An 18,958-nucleotide genomic window follows, 5' to 3' on the forward strand; every position below is an offset into this window, starting at 1 on the left:
TATTGGATTGTCAAAAAATTAATCAGCAGCAATTGATCCGCAGCTCATTTGAGGCATCAATCGATCAAGAACTCCAAGAAGAATGTTTTGACTGCAGCTTCTTATATACTAGGATTTGCTGTCAGGGCTTGGCATAACCAATACCAGTAATTGTTGCAATATCATTTTCATCAGTAGCAATATAACAAAGCTCCAATATCAACATAATGCGTATGCATTGTGTAAGCACAGTGAGGAGGTATAGCACATAATTGATCTACCTCAGATTTGTAATATGTTTTAATGCATTCCTCATTCTCTGAAATATAAAAGAATTTCAATCCGGACTTAAAAGAAATAATGTGAAATGTATCACTATAATTATTGATTGATATGAAACATTTTATCCATGTGATGGGCCTTTTTACAACCATTTTTGACATTTCATATGTTCCTTGGAATAATTTGACATAGCATAGCTTTATTCACACGTTTAGTTGTGTGAAAGAACAACACAAGCAAGAGTTCTTAAGTTATTAGGCGTGTAGACAATTTTGGAGTTTCAGGGGTAAACAGCGTTACAGCCAAATCCAATACAATTGAAATAATGCTGACCACTTCTTCAAACGTAAAAAAAAGGACATCATAAAATGGCTCCATACTTCCCCTGTGGTGTCATCCATGTGTCAGTAAGCACTGAGCACATTTACACCACGTTTTTAGCCTAAATGTCCACTGTGATCCTCCTCCGGAACCGCGTTGGCTTAAAACAGTGTGTAAATGTACTCTATTTCGAGTCGAATATAGATGTCAGGGCTTACAGACACTTGGACACCACAGGAGCAGTATGGAGGCATTTTATGTTTATTTCTGTTGGGGGTTTTTTTACGTTTGAAGAAGTGGTCACCATTACTTCATTTGTATTGGATTGGACTCGAACGCTTCACCCGCCCCTCCATCAGCACAGTGGTGAGTAGATAATGAGTCAATTTTCATTTTGGGGTGAACTATCCCTTTAAGTTGCAGAGCTACATCATTATAAATTGCTAGTTACCTTTTACAAATGTCCTATAAATATAAAATGGAACATTTTTTCAAAAGTCGTTTTGCTGTTTTGTTTATTATAAACATAAAGAAGGTAGTAGCTAAAGACAGAATCAGCAAGTGTGTGTGCGTGTTTCTGTACTTATACCTTTGTGAGGACAAAACTACACTGGACATTTTGATCAGTCCTCACTTTTCCAATGGGATGTTTGAGGGATAAGACTTTTAGGTCTTGGGGTTAGGGTCCGGATTAGGTTAGTGTTCGGCATTTAGTTTGGATGGTTAAGGTCGGGGCTGGCAAATGTGTCATGTCAATGAGTGTCCTCACAAACGTGTGGGTGTGTGTGTGTTGACCCACTTTAGTCCACCAGGATGGAGCCTCCCACACGCAGCCCGGTCCAGGAAACTGAGGTTGCTTAGCAAGTTTTTCTCATCCACGGTGCAAAGTTTGCAGGCGCGCCGCTCTGCTGCTGTTTGTGTTGTAAACCACAGACCCACGTCGACTATTATAAAACACACACCTCGTCCCCTCCGCCGAGCTCCAGGTGGCAACAACACAGACGGTGCAAGATGTCCGTCGCAGGATTCAAGAAGCAGTTTTACAAAGCGAGCCAGGTAAACTAGCCAACCCTCCTAACGCTAGCCGATAGCTAAACAGGCTAGCTGACAGTATCTGGAGTTGAACTGCGCTAGCTTCGGGCTAGCTGGAAAACGTCGTGAAAAAGAAAGCGATAAACGCGGTGTCTTGTTTGAACACTGTGCTTTAACTCGTTGAGACGTAAACGACTAGTTATGGTGTTGTTAAACTCGTCAGTAACTGTGCTGTGTGTGTGTTGTGGCTCACACGTAACGTCAAAGTTAACCCTTCACCGAAACTAGCTAATGCTAATGTGGAGACTTGGCAAGTTAACGTCAGGAGCGTAACAGTCCAAACAACGTTTAAAATACCTATTTACAGCCGACTTCAGGAAAGTACGCACGTATTTACGCATTTTCTTTCCTTCAAGTGTTTTTAATTTAGTCGCAGGTAGGTTAGTTGTTAGTTAGCATTAGCCAGGTTAGTCAAACTTAAAGATGGACGCTAACCTGTTAAAGTTTCTATTGTTATAAACAAGGATCCTCTGATGGTGTGTGTGTGTGTGTGTGTGATTATAGGAGTGTGTTTTTGTTGTGTTTTGCTGTGATCTAAGTGTTAATGCTCTAAAGTGGTGATGGTGTTTGTTATGTGCAGGATTACCCAGCGTTTTCAAAACACTTGTCTGAAGACAAAATTGTGTTGAGGTGACACCATAGTTCTCATGTGACAACATGACACTGTGGCACGATTCATAGACAATGTTGTCATCTCTTAAGTGTTTCCTGTGTTGAAGTTAGCTGACCTGTGGGTGCCCCCGTGTAGCTGGTCAATGTTCATATATCTGAATTACATAAAGATCTATGATGTCAATCAGGAACAAATGTTGCAAACCATCATATGAATTACAAAGTAGTTTTTTCTTGTTTTAAATTGTAAGTGTTTCCGGTTCTCTTTTTGTAATATAACTTCTGCCCTGTGGGTGTGTACCTTTTAGGAATCCTACTTATGTGAGTACTCTGCCCAAACCAGCTTCCAGCTACCAAAGTACACCAGGAGACACAGATGTGGTCAGTCTGTTGACAACACAGCAAGAAAAACACACTTCTGAATCTGAATGCACACGCATCTCACATTCTTTTGTATCTTAAATCTTTCATTCTTTTAGAACAATTTACTCTGGCACTGGTATTGGGCAAATCCCACTATGAATAATTCAGCTATTGGGAGACACGGTAGAGCTCTCAGCTGTGAAATGTAGAACCGTCCTATACAGAACATCCTGCCCTCCTTTAGCACAAGGCCTGGTCAACAAGTGGCATTCAGGCTGTGAAATGATAGAGGACGGGTGAAGGGAGGATAATCAGTTGTGTAAGTTAGTTCAGTCAGACAACTCGCATTCAAACATTTATTGCAGCATTAGAACAGGTTTAGTGTTTTAGAGCCGTCTAGGCTCCAACGTAATCACTCCCCCATATGATTACACAGGAATGATGGGAGTGATGAGCAAATACTTGTAACCCCCCCGTTGGAGCCTACAGGTGGATGCTGGGGTGGTGGAGGGGCTGAAGCAACTGGTAGCAATACTGCAGCAGCAGTGCAAGCAAAGGGGATGATGGGAAATTTGTCTCTGCTTAAATAGACCACCTGATAAGGTGGGTGTGTATTATAGATGGTTGTGGAGAGTGAGGTATGTCACATGATGTACAGTATGTCACATGATTGGCGCAGCGCAGCTCGAGTTGGCTGCCTGAGCTAGCTCGCAGAACTTGAATCTAGTTAATTTAAATGTGTTTTCATTTGGGTAGCTTGGGGCATTGGTGGAGGTTTATGCTCTCTGAGTGCGATTGTAGTTGAAATTAAAATGCTGTACATTAGACTTGATTATTTGGGAATGCATGGTGCTGTATTATGTCCTATGAACCAGGTAGCAGTAGGTACTTTGAACAAGAGCCACTTGCCAGGCCTGTGCATTATATAAAGGGGAGAGATTGATTGATGCATCTGGTCATAGGGTTTTATGTGCAATGTGGTGCTAACAGCTGCACCAAATAAAGAAGCACACTTGCTCAACAAGTCTCTGTATGGCCTGCCAGACAACTGGGCAGGATTTTAGAGTTTGTTTGTCTGATGAGAAATGGAGAATGTATGCGCCATGTGTTAGTGAGCATATGCATTTGTGAGTGAGAGCCAGATGAAGTTACCATCTGTGTTTAGTAAAAGTATCCATGGATATGGTTGAAGTGTAGGAAACTGCAGTGTGTGTGCTGACCTGATGGAAAAGAGGAAAACGCTTCAGTATAATTCCTTATGAATCGAGACTCTCAGTGCAGAGGAAAGTCTAGTTTGCAGAACTCGTTCCCTGATGCAGAATTTAGATGGAAAACATGGGCATGAGCATTCTTGGAAAAAAGAAAGTGGTGGAAGATATTAAATACCCCTTAAAGTTTGTAAACAGCAAAAGGGAGGTATAAGTTTAACCTTATTTGAAAACAAGATCCTGCCGTGCAAGAACCAGAAATTCAGTTCTGAAGAAAAAAGAAGACTAACTGGAAAAAACAATAAATAATTAAGTAAATATTCAGTTTGTCATGATGGAGTCCAAATGCGTGTAATTAATGTGTGTATTCATAATCTTACATTGAGACAAGTGAACAATATGAGTGAAGTCAGCCTCATTGCTCTGTTTGCTCTGTCATCACAGTTGATGAGCGAAAAGGTTGGAGGTGCAGAGGGAACCAAACTGGATGAAGACTTCAGGGACCTCGAGAGGGTAATTCATAACTTTTTAAGACCACGCACATAGTTCATGTGGAGTAACAATATCCTCATATGTTGGGCTGTAAAATCGTGTCCATCACAGCTCCTACACACTTGTAAATAGTGTAAAGGCCATACAACTCCGTATATGCACTCTGGTATCAATGTCTCTCCCCGACTTGTATCACCAGAGAGCAGATATTACCAGCAAAGCAGTGGTGGAAGTCATCAATAAAACATCGGAGTATCTGCAGCCCAACCCAGCAACCAGAGCTAAGCTTTCCATGCTCACCACAGTGTCCAAAATGCGCGGACAGCTGAATAGTCCTGGCTACCCACAGCCTGAGGGCCTCCTGGGGGAGTGCATGACAAAGTATGGACGGGATATGGGCGAAGACACTAACTTTGGTAAGCAAGATGGTGTCGGGGAGAGAAGGAGATCAACTTGGATTACAGTAGTGTAATATAATGGTGCATGTTAAAAATGAATTATTTTCCTATTGTTAGAAATAATCTGAATCGTCACTTGTAGTTTTTCATGTTTTCCACCTTACTCACAGAGCTGGTAATTGTTATTATATCCCACACCGTCTAATGCGGGTGTTTTGCATGTTTGTGCTTGTGTGTGCTCTGCAGGTGGGGCTCTTGTAGACATAGGGGAGTCCATGAAGAGGATGGCTGAGGTCAAGGACTCTCTGGATATCGACGTGAAGCAGAACTTTATTGACCCACTGCAGGCGGTTGCTGAGAAGGATATCAAAGACATTCAGGTAGAATCAAAGCATCGGTATGCTTCTGCACGTAGAGTCCAGGCATTGACCAATGAGCTCCACAGTCTGTGTCAGCTGCAGTAATATGAAGTCCAGATGCATGACAGCTGAACTGCATGTGTGTTTGAATCACACTAATGGCATAGTAATTAAAAAAAGGTTATAAACAAGAGAAAATCTGAAAATCCTCATCCTCCCATTTCCAACTTGCTCTCTCTCTCAGCACCACCTGAAGAAGCTGGAGGGTCGTCGTCTGGACTATGATTATAAAAAGAAACGTCAAGGTAAAATCCAGGATGAGGAGATCAGACAGTCCCTGGAGAAGTTCCATGAGTCCAAAGAGATGGCTGAGAGCTCCATGCATAACCTGCTGGAAACAGATGTGAGTGTCCTGTAGACTAAGCACACTAAGATCTGTCAGACCTGTTTTTAATGCAATAAGTTCATATAAAAACATGTATCAGTTTACCTTCATTACCTTCATCAACAGTCGGTAAACCTGACTGTTATTAATGACACTGAACCAAATTAATATTCCCGTTAGTAATGGAGTCATATACTGAGAGATGCGTGTGCAGTCAGGTTAGTGAGTCTGTCCTTGTTATTCTACTAGGTGAAAGAACACAGGCAACAGCAGTCATATTGAACCATATGTACCAATATTTACATCTCACAATGTTAAAAAAACATATCATTCTTGGCCCAAGTCCAATACTTCCACCGTGTTTCAAGGAAATCTGTTTATTGGTTTTTGCGTAATTCTGCTTGAAAAACAAACAAATCACATTATACAGTTAAATTTGATTGACAGTAATCTGACAGTGTTTTCTTTCCAAAAATATTGTTATTTTTGAATTATTTTAGCCACAATAATCATATAATTAACATATGTTATAATTACACAGACAAAATATATTATTGCTTGTCCGGCCTCCAGAATAACCTTTTTTACCACTGTCCTGGGACCACCCTGAAAAAAACCCACAATTTAAACCATCCCAAAGTAATTGTAAGGTGTCTGGTGGTATTATTATCAATATTGTTATTTATGCCTGTTCCAGAGAGAGAGTGTCTAATTTTAAAAAAGCCTGATCTTCTCTTTCTTTTTTTTTGTTTAATCCATTTTACGTTTTAACCATCATAATTTTACAATATTCAAGTCTCAATTAAGAATTGAACAGTGTTTACACTTTTTCTCTTATATTCCACTCTCCTCTTTTTACCCAACATATTTCTCGGCCTGTTGTCTCTCGGCTTGTCTCTCCCCTGTGTTTGTATCTCGCTCTCTGACTTGACTCACACTGATTTCTGTGACTACAACAATTGTTAACGCATGGTGTTCGCTGCTCTAAGCTTCTCAGTCAGACAAAAGGACAGAATGTGTCAGGCGACATGCATTCTTATTTTCTTAAGTGCTTAAGTGTGAGCCAGTTAAACCTGTTTTATTGTGTTTATGTCATAATGAGGTGTTTCATGGCTTTTGAGTGACGTGATTGACAGAAAGTGCCGTAGTGATAAACAAATGATTGAGATTAGAGACATGAAAAGAAATGGAATGATAACAATTAATCGTTGGATCCTTTTACTGAAAGACCCGAGCTGTTCCAGTGTTTGGTCTCCTTCTAAAATAGTTTCTGTGTGCGTGTGTGTGTGTAGGTGGAGCAGGTGAGTCAGCTGTCCTCCTTTGTGGAGTCTCTGCTGCAGTACCACAAACAGGCCTCGCAGGTCCTGGAGGAGCTTTCCGACAAACTGAGAGAAAGGTCAGCGCCATGACTGCTTTGTGAAAACGACATGCCTTCTGTATGTGTCCTCTGGCTTGTGACGCAGGATGATTCAGCCTTCTTTTCCTGTACTGATCTGATTACAAGTAACGGATGTCAAACAGCAGCAGTGACTGATGCTGAGCTAAAATATTTTTTTTACTGAATCATATCAATTTAGAAAACAATGGGTTTTTTTGGGCACAGACAATTCTGTTATAATCTGTTTTTCTTCCATTAGAATATCAATCTTTCTTTCGAATAACACAAAATAAATAAGGTTGGTTTTGCTTTTAACAATTTACTAGAAATTGTATTAATTGGTGCATCTCCTACTTATAAGCTCAGACATAATGTTTCTTTCTTCTTTCGTATTCAGGGTGAATGACGCTCAGAACCGTCCAAGACGTGAATACGTACCCAAACCCAGACCAGAATTTGACTATGGAGACTTGGAGCCATCCAACGGAGGATACTCACCTGCTGCAATAAACCCTCCGGCTTACTCTCCAGGTAAATTTTACACAGCATATCCTGTGAGAGCTTTGTGAGTTTTCTCGAACATCTGTATGTGTATGTGTGCCAGGCCTGCACCGAGAAGGAATACATGCAAGTCCAATCCTTCTTTACGACTGATGTGTCTTTCCATTGTGACATGAACCAGATCCAGAACAATATCATGGTACTTCCTTCCAAAGAAACTCCGTCAGGAGCAAGCCACGTGAGTGGGTAGATGAAGATGTCACTTAACACAGAACTACAATGCGTCTCTCACCTTCACTCACTCTGTTGCACATGCGTGTGGCAGAGGGGTGCACGCTTGTCTGTGTCAACTATTGCACTAACATTGTTGAAGGGTATTTGTTGGGTCCAGTGTCTGCCAGGATCTCAGAACGAGATGGGGCTCGTCAGTATAAGCATTACTGTCTTACCAAGCTGTAGAGACATACAAGCTTTAGCAAACCATTCTCTTGTTGTTGTTATAAATGATCGGTGACTGTGGTATTTTAATGATAATTCAAAGTCAAATTAAAACAAATGATAACAACCATTTTTACCCATAGTCATGGTTTTGCTGAACTGTATGTATCTTACAACCTGTTCCCAGACTGAAACTTCTGAACCTTAAGAAAAATCACTGCCACTGGGTTAACTTTACAGGGAGTGAATCTAATGTCATTCACCTCTGCAGTCCACTGAAAAATGGTCGTTATGATTGGAATGAATTAGTTCACATAGTATCAGTAGCTTGATTTTGATCTTAAGCTTCAGAAGGATTCTTCTCCTCCACCTCCTACTCCACTGATGACTAACTTCCAAACCTTCCATGTTTCATGACTTCACTTGTCACTGGTCTATACCAGAGTCCTACTGGAAAACATACTGGAGACACACTTCCTCTTATGATCTCCTTTTACGGGAGAATATATTAATTCCTTTTTTTCCCTCTCCCTCCTTGCATCTCTCTACCTTTTCTTTCTGCAGCCGAGCCATGCTGTAAAGCCCTGTATGACTTCGAACCAGAGAACGAAGGTGAGCTGGGCTTCCACGAGGGTGACATCATCACCTTGGTCAGTCAAATCGATGAGAACTGGTTCGAGGGCACCTTGCATGGAAAGTCAGGATACTTCCCCAACAACTACGTCGAAGTGGTGGTGCCGATAACGCACTAAAATACAGCAAGGCAAGAGGGGGACGGCAGAGGATGGAAAGGGGGAATGATAAGAGGGTTGTTGACTCTCATTAACCAAAAAATATCTTTTGTTTATTGTAATTAAAGGTAATCATCTCAAGACAGGGACCTTATTTTGAATCCAGGAGTTATTTGACCAAAGCTTTTTCATTATAAGATTGAAAGGATTTTTAAAGATGGTAAGACTGGAGGGATGTTCAACCAGAGAAATGATCACCTGACATCTGAGTGCATATACCACATCCTGAATCTTTATATTCCATCTCTATGCACCTGTGCACTTTGTACACGACACCTCCAACAAAAGGACTGATGAAGAATGATCAAGATCTGTAATAACCTGTTCGGCAGTATCCACAAACACTAAGAAGTGCAACTACTTTATTCCTATATTACTATTTTATATCCACAATATGAACTGTTCTGTGTATTTCTGATATTGGTACTTCACACATGCACGTATACGCATGTATTTTTCTAAGCACTGTTTTCTACACCCCCACTTTTCACCACTGTGCCTCTGCGTTTGTACTGTCGACATCAACATGGAGGACAGGCCGCCTTTTGTTGATGTCCAAATCTATCCTCTGCTGACACCTGCTGGTGCTACAGATTTCTAGCTGTTAGAGCGGTGTTCTCATGGCTTATAATATATATGTGTAGACATTAGGGCTGCAACGAGGTTTTGTTTTTTTATGGAAAAAAAGTAAATTCTCTGATTTCAGTTTCTTATGTGAATATTTTCTGGTTTCTTTGCTGCTTTAATAGCAGTAAAGTGAATCTCTTTAGTTAATGGACAAAATAAGAAATTAGAGGAGTCCATCTTTGGGTTCAGGAAACTCATATGAACATTTTATGGACCAAACATTGCTTAATCGAGAAATTAATCAGCAGATTAAGCGATAATGAATATAATCACGGCCCTAATATACATATATATTAGCTGAGTTTATTTTAGACCAAAAAGTTGTTTGAGGGTCTATGTCTGAAGGACTGTAAGGGTCCATAAATACACTTCATTTTAATTACATGTATTAGTTAGTTAGTTTATTTACCTAAACTTCAACCATTGTTTTTCAGTGCACGCCACCCTCTTATCTCTTAATACTAGAGAAAGGCTGCACACACTCCCAAACTGTTTATGGCTGCTGCTTGTCAGCAAAAAGGTATTTTATACAGCCTTATTTACAAAATGCCTCAAAGTTTATCATTTAACTATATGTAAACATGTGTTTTCCTTTTTATTTACCTCACAGAAGCAGACATTTGTGTCCATCGCAGTGCAGCTCACTTAATAACGCAACATCATTTTCCCACACCCCGACCTATTTGCATTACACCAAAGCCATAAGCATCAGCCCCTCTGTTTTCTCAGCCTCTAGTGATGCTGCTGGCAGTGTCAGTCACAGTGTTTTGTTGGCTTTCACTCGACTGTTTGTCAGTGAATTTTCAATCATGTGATTTATTTTCTCCCTCAGCATTTGGGATTAAGCTCCTGCTTTAGTGCTCTTAACCTAAAATTCGGAGCATGTAAATGAATTTGATGTGTTTTGGCTTGTTTTTTGTGGCTGCCTCACGTTTCAGGCTGAAACTGCACCAGACCTGACAGAAAACGCTCGCTCCCAACTATTGTGTTCAGAGTTTACTAATAACGAGTGCAGCCTCTACACAATGGCTGGTTTGAGTTTCATTTAAGCCCATTTACGAGCATGACTATGAACTGCGAGGGTTTGTTCTTTTCACCGAAAAATGCCAACTTTCTCCTCTTGTCATGATCGCCTTGTTAGACCGCCCCCACCCCACTCATCTCTCCCATCTCTATTTAAAGTGGGAGCGGAACAGACAGGTCTTTTCAGCAGGGAAGGGCACACAGCAGTGGATTATGCTCCCTCCATCCCCCCAACTAGTCTTTATTCACCACCTGCCCCCTGTACCCCTTCCCCCTTTCCTCATTATCTGCTCCCATCCCTATCCCATGGTGCCTCTGGAGCCCGGTCCCCTGGTCCATCCCTGCAATAATCTCCTTGTTATCATAGTATGTGCCTCCTAATGTTATGTTTGCATGTGTCCTATATGTTAGTCGTGCTATGTTTTGGGCTGAAGTGTTTGGCTGTGCTGAATAATAACCGTGTGGTTCAGGTGTGGCTTCTCATGCCTCATTATACTAAATCAAAAGCCGGGAGTAGGAGAGGGGAGCGGAGGGTCAGGGGCTCAGGTTGAGCTATTATGTCGCTTGTATAATGTTGATGATTAATGTCGTGGAACAAAGGACTAAGATCAATTTTTGTGTGCTGTGGCTGTCACAGCTGAAATAGTTGTCTTGACTGCTGCGTACTGACATTTATTGCGGCCCAGTGATGGTTTGTTAAGCACCCATACCCATAAGTGTCCCAACGATATAAGACTATATAAATGAAAGAAGTATTATTGGCCTTTAAAAGATACCTTTACTATGCACAATCGTTTTGTGTGTTTAAGTGTAACCGCTTTGCATGTGTCTTCATTACAGCTGCTGCGTCTGAGGCAATGCCTTCCTTTTGTAACTGTGACTGTGGGGAGACTAAAAGTGGGATTATCCTGGATTATCTATAGGATATGTGGTTTACCTCTATACTTAATGTAATCATATGTGTGTATTGTATATTTTCGTTATTATGTAAAGGTGAATGGATGCTGTTCATTTGCTTCTTCAAATAAATGTTAAATAATTTGGCTCCCGTGTGTCTGACTCCTTACAGAAAATTACAGCCATGCAACTAAAATGATCTTTTAAATACAATGATAAAATCCTGCAGAAAATATGGTTTCTGTATGTTTATCTATTTTAACATGTAGCCTTCACAGTTCTCATTTAAAATCTCATTTCATTCATCTTTACACATCTGCACAGATGTTCATTTGTGTTCAGTGAACATCTCTATATATTGGACGTTTATCCCCCTGCAGCCATTTTTAATCTGCCCAACCACCCGCCCGCATGACCCCCGAGACACAGCAGGCTCCGGCAGCCAGCTGTTGGATTAGTGCCACAGCACTATCTCATCGAGGAAGGCGTGTCACTCCCCCAGAATCTCTCGGATCCCCTTTGTCCTCGGTGCCCAGCCAGCGACACTCATGGCGGCTGCACCCATCAGACAGCGGCCCGGGCCGGGGGGAGCCCGGGCGCCGCTCCCGCCTTGCTACTACGAGGGATACCTGGAGAAGCGAGGACCGAAAGAAAAGGTAGGCGCTGCCGGTGCCGACGTAGAGCCATGTTGTTCCAGCGCATGCTACTGATAGACAGGATCTGTGTGTATGTATGCACCGGCTGATGCCCCCCCCTCGCATTCCCACAGAGCTGTCAACTTCCTTATTATGGTGGATTGGGCGAGGCGACACTCGGGATCTTTCACATAGCGGATCAGAGATTCATTATCAGTCTGTTTTCTGAAGAGACTGTGAAGCAATCACGACGTGAGAATCGAGGAAAACCCGATTGCTGTCAAAACGATGCGTGTCATTTCAATCACATCACATGGACGATCTGTGGCTGGGATCCACTCACTGTATCTCACACACACACACACACATGTCTGCCAAGCAGTTTTATCTCCCACGATTCACTGCTGACTCAGAGGAACACTCTTCTTTTCACGTTATTGACCTGACAGCCTGGACTGTGCATCTCCAGTATGTCTAATACAAAGTTACACCCAGTCAAGTCATTCATTTTTATGAAATATGAATGTTCACATACAATATCAGAAACACTAAAAGCGGAAGAAAGAGCTGTGTCTTATTTGTTTAGATTAATAATACAATTAGTATAATTCAGCATTGGTTTGGAGTCAGTGGGTCACATGACATGGAAGCTATTGAAATAAAATACTTCACCATCGTTCTTTTGCATGTGTTACATACATACAGATACATATAAGGTAAGAGACAAAGAACGGGACACATGGACTTCCTCCCTCTCATTATGCTCATTTTAATGTATACAGACATGTAATATGAGCCGGGCTCAGGTGCAGGATATCCCAGTGATCCATGGTCACAGATTGACCACAGCTGGGGCTCCCCTCTCTATCCATCTCTTGGGACAGGAAATGTGAGAGTGATAAAGAAGGGAAGGATCCATTAAATTACGGATGTGGGAAACAGCCCAGTTGTTGTCCCAGCTCTCTCTCTATCTGCTTATTTCCATGTGTGACAGGCATCCAGGCGACTGTGGACATGTCTCTGCGGGAATTCACTGTATTTCTTCAATAACCCCAAGGACACTCATGTAAGTGTGTATACCTTGTATACATGCAAGTGTGCGTCATGGTGTGTTGATGCTAACACGCGTTTATGTGTGTGTGTATGGGGGTGTTGCAGTTCGTAGAGAAGATGGATCTCAGTGGATTTGTGTCCCTGAAGGACGACTGCAGCCGGGACAGAAACCTGGAGGCGGCCAGACTCATCCTACGCATGAAGGATGGGGAAACCAAACTTACAGTAACTAGCCCCTTACCTTAACCTTAACCATTACAACTAAATGACTTACCCTTACCCTTAAACCAAGTCTTCACCCTCAAACAGCTCACTGAAAAAGTGCAAAATGTCTTCACTATATAGGGCCTATTCTCAAAATGCTCCTCACAAAGATATAAATACAAGTACACACACACACACACGTCTCCAGTGGAAATTACATAAACTTAAAATGATTTCCTGGAGACTTACTCTAACCATGACCATAATTATTACTTCCATAATCCTAATCTTAACCTTAACCTAACCTAGCATGTCTTCAGCTTATTATGTCATCATTTATGTTATGGGGACATATTATGACGTTATTATAAAAATAATAATAAAATGAACTGTTTTTACCAGGTGTTAAGTGCTCTTGTCTTTTCCAGGCACCTAACCTAGAATCAAGGGAGCTGTGGAAAGGTTTCCTCTACTCTGTGATTGATGTAAATATTCATCTTTTTCTCACCAGCATTCCTCTTTCCAGTGTCTGCCTCTTGAGCCGTGTAATTAAACAAATCTGCCTTCCACCCAATCACAGCTCAATGTGCCGTCCTGTCTGACGTTGCTGCCGGGCCAGCTGCAGATGCTGAAGGAGGTGGTGGACAAAGAGAGGTCCAGGCGGAGGATTCGAACACCTACACGTGCTCCTCCCTCCCCGCTCTCTGTGCCTTTAGTAGGAGAGATCCCAGCGTGAGTCCTGCTCTGTGTTGAGAGCAACCGTTTTGGAGTGTGTGAACATGAGTGTCATCCTCCTCTGTGTGTGGGGCGTGCAGGTGCTTTCGCCCAGTGTCGCGGACAGAGGCTGAAGTCCTCCTGGAGCGACACCCAGACAGTGGCAACATGCTGCTCCGTCCAGGCAGAGATGGATGCTCGCTGGCTGTCACCACTCGACAAGACCTCAACGGGTAAAACACCTGCTGGACATCTGGACACCGCAGCTGCAAATTGACACAGACAGACGCCATCTTCACAGCAAAATGTCTGAACTTTCTATTTGTCTTTGGCTCCAGGTCGGTGTTCAGACATTACCGTGTGACTCAGAGGGACCAAGGCGGTTATGTCATCGATGTAGAAAATCCTGTAAGTGTGTAATAAATGTATAATACATACACAATTCATATTTGACAAAATAAAAAGGATGTGGATTTCTTAAATTCAAAGTTCTTATGATTGACTTATATATGTTCACTGTTCTTATCATAAAACATAATTTCATGGTTACATAATTAGGTATGAGTTTGGTGTACCTCTACCATAGGGTTAAATATTCAAAATGATAGGAAATACACTACATCACATTTATTAAGTGGAAAGTAAAGATTAGATGCTGTTAATATCTCATCTCTCTCTGTCTGAGTGACAATTTGTCAGAACTAACTAACTGTATTCACATTTTTCTTTATGACTTTGATTTGAGTTTTCAGGTTGAGTGAGGACGTGGTTACAGTTGAGCACACAGATGATCTTAAACACTGACTGTAAAAATGAATGACAAATGGGTTTTTAACATCATTAATAATCCATCAGATTTTTTACATATAATTCAACTGTTTTCCTCTTTTCAGATTCCCTGTGCTACACTTCACGAGGTCATTGACGCCCTGGTAGAGAAGACGGCAGGAACTCTTCAACCGTTCCTACTGGAGGAGCCATATGAGGAGAATATCAGTGAGGCACACTTTACTTCTTCTGCTTTTTTATCTTTCTCTCACCATAAATCTATTAGTCCAACATTATTATTACTTCTTTTATGTCACCAGCATACGTTTCTGCCAATGATGAGAATGGAGAAAGGATCCTCCACACTGCCCCCACCAGCCCCCTTCCAAAGGCTCCTGCCCTGCCGCCAAAACAAGGTTTGTCTCTTCAACATGACGCACAGACAGATCATCAGAGACAGTCACAGACAGACAGCCTTAGGGTGCTTCACACCTGCATTTGGTCCAGACTTTTCAGTTTAGTTAGAAACAAAAATAAAAGGTGACTCGGACCATGGTTCTAACCAAATTACCTATATTTATTCCAAGTGGAAATCTCTGTCTGTATCAAACAGATCCATGGTTCGTTTTCCTTCTCAGTGTGAAAACGCTTTTTGGGGTAGTTCAGACTTTCAGACCAATTACAGGAAGTTGAGACATCATTAAACAATGGACGATAAAAAAGGAACAGCAGAGAAGCAGAAATGAGCTGTGGTGCCAAATGGGGGAAGGAGGACATCAAATGTTTAATTTCAATGTGTTCTGAGGAAGTTATAAAAACCCTCATATAAGACATAAAAATGCAGCCCACGTAGATGATGACGATGTTAGTATGTCACACAAAAGTCTAACTTGCAATGTGAAACTACAGACTGTAAAGATGAACGGCATGACAACTTATCAAAAGGGAAGCCAAAGTGTCTCAATCACCACCTGGTGGCTGGTTGCAGTATAGGTTATTAACCTCACCTTCTCCATGTTAGTGCATGGGACATGGACCAAACTATAAAGTCAAAGTACACATCAAATATATATTTTTTAAAGGTGGTCATTTTTAACCCACTGGAAATTTGGTTTCAAATTGTTATTTGATGCTATAAAAATGGGGTGACATCTGAGACTGACTCCTGATTGGTCCAACACGTGGACACGACTGGACCTCCCCCCTGCAGCTCCATCCCCTGATTGCTACTGTGCAGACTCTGGCTCCAAATGTGCAAGATGGCAGCATTTGTATCTGGGGTATTCTAGATTAATTTCTGGAAAGTGGGAGGCAGTGGAGACGTGTCATCCATCTTCATACACAGACTGTGTAGGAAACCAAATCTAACCAGATAAAATGTGAACAACGTAACAAGACATGGATCTTGGTTTGGACCTTCGTCTGGACCTTCAGGTGTGAAAACACTTAGTGATCACTGCATGCTTTCATTCTGGTGCAGATCGGTGGTGCAGCAGTAGTCCCCTGTCCAGGTCCCCCGCCCCAGACCGCCGTATCCTGACCACGTCTGTACCGGCCTCGCCCACCAACCCGATGAGACGACTCATCCTTTCTCCTTCACCTCTTGCACAGAGTGAGTAGATAAAGTGCAGACGTCACCTGCAGCAGTCGATCCTCAGTCGTATCAGCTCAAAGTGTTTATCCTCTGTCTCTCCGCAGCGCTCAACGAGGAACTCAAAATGAAGCTGGAGATGAGACGAGCCAGTCAGGACTGATTTCACTCGGGAGGAACTACTTCCTGTCACAGCGAACTCAATCTTCAGTGCCAAACCCCTTCTCACCGCAGCTATGTACTCATCCTGTGCCTTCTAGGCGGAAGACAAGGGACTACAAACACCGCCACTTTCTTTTAGTGGTTCGTCCACATGCATAAAACTGTTTACAAACCACCGTCCCAACAAATGATTACTTTCCCTTCTCTGAATCAATGTGACTGGCAACTAAAACCTCCAGGAGAAACCATTGACACACTCGGACCACCAACAGAGCCGAATGTTTTCCTGTCTGAGCCCGTGTCTGTTTGTGCTGACCTGCTGATGTCACTGCCGCACCTGAGACACTTTATCTGCTCTGAAAGTAAAATAAACCAGGCGCGCTCAGGTTTCAGCTCAGCGGCCCTCCACCTTCCCCCTCATCTAACATCTAGTAATCATGTGAATACAGTGGAGCTGGCCTGAAAGTGAAACCTGCACAGTCTCTGCCTGCTGCTCTGAGTGTTATATGTGGTTAATAAGCATTGATGACCATTAATATGTTGTCGATCGATACAACGACACCACTGTGGTTCATTTCAAACCCAAATTTGACTGTAATGTCGGTGCTGATTTTAAAGTGTTTCCTTATTCTCTGCTACTGTGTATATGTGCTACTGTATGGTGCTACGACTCACCAGTGCTCAGACCTGCTCGGAGACTCCGCTGTTCCCCTTCAAGAAAATCTATCTGCTGTGTGTGAGGGTGCCCTCTAGTGGAAGGGCTGTAAACTAAAGAGACAGAACACTATTTAAGTATTAAGTACACAAGAACCAGAAACTTGGCAAAGACCAAAAGTTTTATTTTGCAGATTGAACCCACAAAGGGTTTTGGTTATCACAGTATTATACCCTACCTATTTGCCTTCAGTAACAAAATGATAATGTATTACAGATCTGAGGATCGTTTTTTCTACATGGGAAACATTATTTGACATATCTGTCAATTGGCCAGTCCGAGCAGATTTGATATGTGTCTGAGCACTCGTGGAAAACTGTGATCAACTGACTTGAGTCTTCTTACAATGATCGGTTTCTCGTACATGTATGTTTGTACAATATGTGATGTGTCCACTTGATCACTATTGAAGAATAGTGTTTGTTAGATATTGAGGGCATTAAATTGTTTTTGCATGGATCTCAGTCATTCCTCATCTGGAGTTGAAAGTATGACCCCCTTAATTGCTACCACGAGTGGCTGGTTCGGGAGATGATCCATAATCGAGATATTTTACCACAAATAAATAGAAGGAAAAAAGTATTTTAGTAAAAGTTTACTTTTTCTACACTTCAGTAGGGAAGTATATTTCCACATTCCATCTGTGATCTCACAAACTAATACACACATATATACAGATTATACTGAATATAAAGATGGACGACCTGACAGCCTGCTCCTCTAAAGCGAAGCCAAAGTGTCTCCATCGCCCACTGTTGTCTGGTTGCAGTAGATCTTAAACCCTGCTCCTTTATGTTACTTTATGCTAAACTAAACCAAAGGTATATGTCAAATAACTTTTTCTCTGAGATAGTTTCTGTCATTTTAGGTACTTATCCTACTGTTTGTCAAGTGTTACTTTTTCTGGTAAGTTTGGTTTTAATAAGTTATTTTGATGCTATAAAAATGGGGGCCACGTCGTGATTAACAGCAAAGACTGATTTATGATTAGTTGAGTGGTTGGACTCATTTCTGGATTGTGGGAGGAAGTGGAGATGGGTTTGTGTGACAGATTTACACTGATGCTATTTTCATCAGTAAAAGTGTATACTGTCTTACACAGTTCTTCTACTACTTAGCCGAAACCAATCATCTGTAGAAATACATGTTCCTCTTTCATTTCTTAGTCTGCAAACCCCCTGCTATTTCTTTCAAAACCACCTGAACTCAAATTTGAAAACGGAACTAACATGAACCAAAGAAGAACAAACAAAGAACAGTGCATATATGGACGATGTAAGATGGAGGCAGGGGTATTACAAGAGGGGCATAGGCAAAGCATTCATCTGCTGAGCAGAAAGGGCGCCCTAAGAATGGCTGATCCACAGCAACAATCATTTTGTGAGGACCTCCTTAAATTCTATAATTTTGTGTATGTACAGGAGACAATAACTGCACCATAATCCTGAAGAAGAACATTTTCAAGGTTTGGTTGAAGACTGGAATGTCTGTTGTGCATTATGAGTTTCTTGGGCGAGAGGCCCCCATACCCCGAGTTCCTTTGTCTGGAGCCCCCAAGTCCTTTGTAGCGCTACTGGCTTGAGGACCTTGATGTTCACACATAAAAACCTGAGATAAGTAAGATATCCATCCGTCCATTATCTCTACTGTTTTACAGGAAGCTGGAGCCAGTCCCAGCTGACACTGGTCTAGAGGCGTGGCACGCTCTGCACAGGTCGCCAGCGTCTTACGTAATATGTGGCCTGTCAGGTATATGTATATGAATAGGGTGTAATACGCTTAAATCCAATTCTGTGTATTTGTATTAAACACTTTTTGGGAATTCACAACACTGGGTTTTGCTGATATTTTGTAACAGAGGGATGTAATTTGGATTTGTTTTGTTTGTATTGAATTTGGCTGCATTGCACCATAAGTCTGCCCTGTGGGCAAAACAACAAGTAGCTGCAAGTTTGGACTTTTTGCACGAT

At 41.9% G+C, this 18,958-nt stretch overlaps 2 protein-coding genes across 3 annotated transcripts; both read left to right on the forward strand.

Moving 5' to 3' along the window:
• Positions 1-1,301: 1,301 nt before the first annotated feature.
• On the forward strand, positions 1,302-11,293 carry LOC118118349 (endophilin-A2). 2 transcript variants are annotated; one of them, XM_035171509.2, is made up of 9 exons: positions 1,302-1,638; positions 4,302-4,370; positions 4,549-4,765; positions 4,994-5,127; positions 5,351-5,509; positions 6,784-6,887; positions 7,267-7,400; positions 7,552-7,608; positions 8,373-11,293. In XM_035171509.2, exons 1-9 carry the CDS (start codon positions 1,594-1,596, stop codon positions 8,558-8,560), a joined length of 1,107 nt encoding a protein of 368 aa, XP_035027400.1. In that variant the 5' UTR covers positions 1,302-1,593; the 3' UTR covers positions 8,561-11,293. The 2 variants fall into 2 exon arrangements, with proteins under 2 accessions (XP_035027400.1, XP_035027402.1); XM_035171511.2 differs by lacking the exon at positions 7,552-7,608 and having other exon boundaries at positions 1,311-1,638.
• Positions 11,294-11,547: 254 nt separating this feature from the next.
• stap2a (signal transducing adaptor family member 2a) lies at positions 11,548-17,447 on the forward strand. Its single transcript, XM_035169256.2, has 11 exons — positions 11,548-11,802; positions 12,776-12,847; positions 12,940-13,059; positions 13,467-13,523; positions 13,619-13,770; positions 13,854-13,985; positions 14,091-14,160; positions 14,646-14,748; positions 14,841-14,936; positions 16,001-16,132; positions 16,219-17,447. Exons 1-11 carry the CDS (start codon positions 11,695-11,697, stop codon positions 16,272-16,274), a joined length of 1,098 nt encoding a protein of 365 aa, XP_035025147.1. The 5' UTR covers positions 11,548-11,694; the 3' UTR covers positions 16,275-17,447.
• The last annotated feature ends 1,511 nt before the right edge of the window (positions 17,448-18,958 follow it).

Source organism: Hippoglossus stenolepis, chromosome 11, assembly GCF_022539355.2.
Source record: "Hippoglossus stenolepis isolate QCI-W04-F060 chromosome 11, HSTE1.2, whole genome shotgun sequence".
Taxonomy (NCBI): Eukaryota; Metazoa; Chordata; class Actinopteri; order Pleuronectiformes; family Pleuronectidae; genus Hippoglossus; species Hippoglossus stenolepis.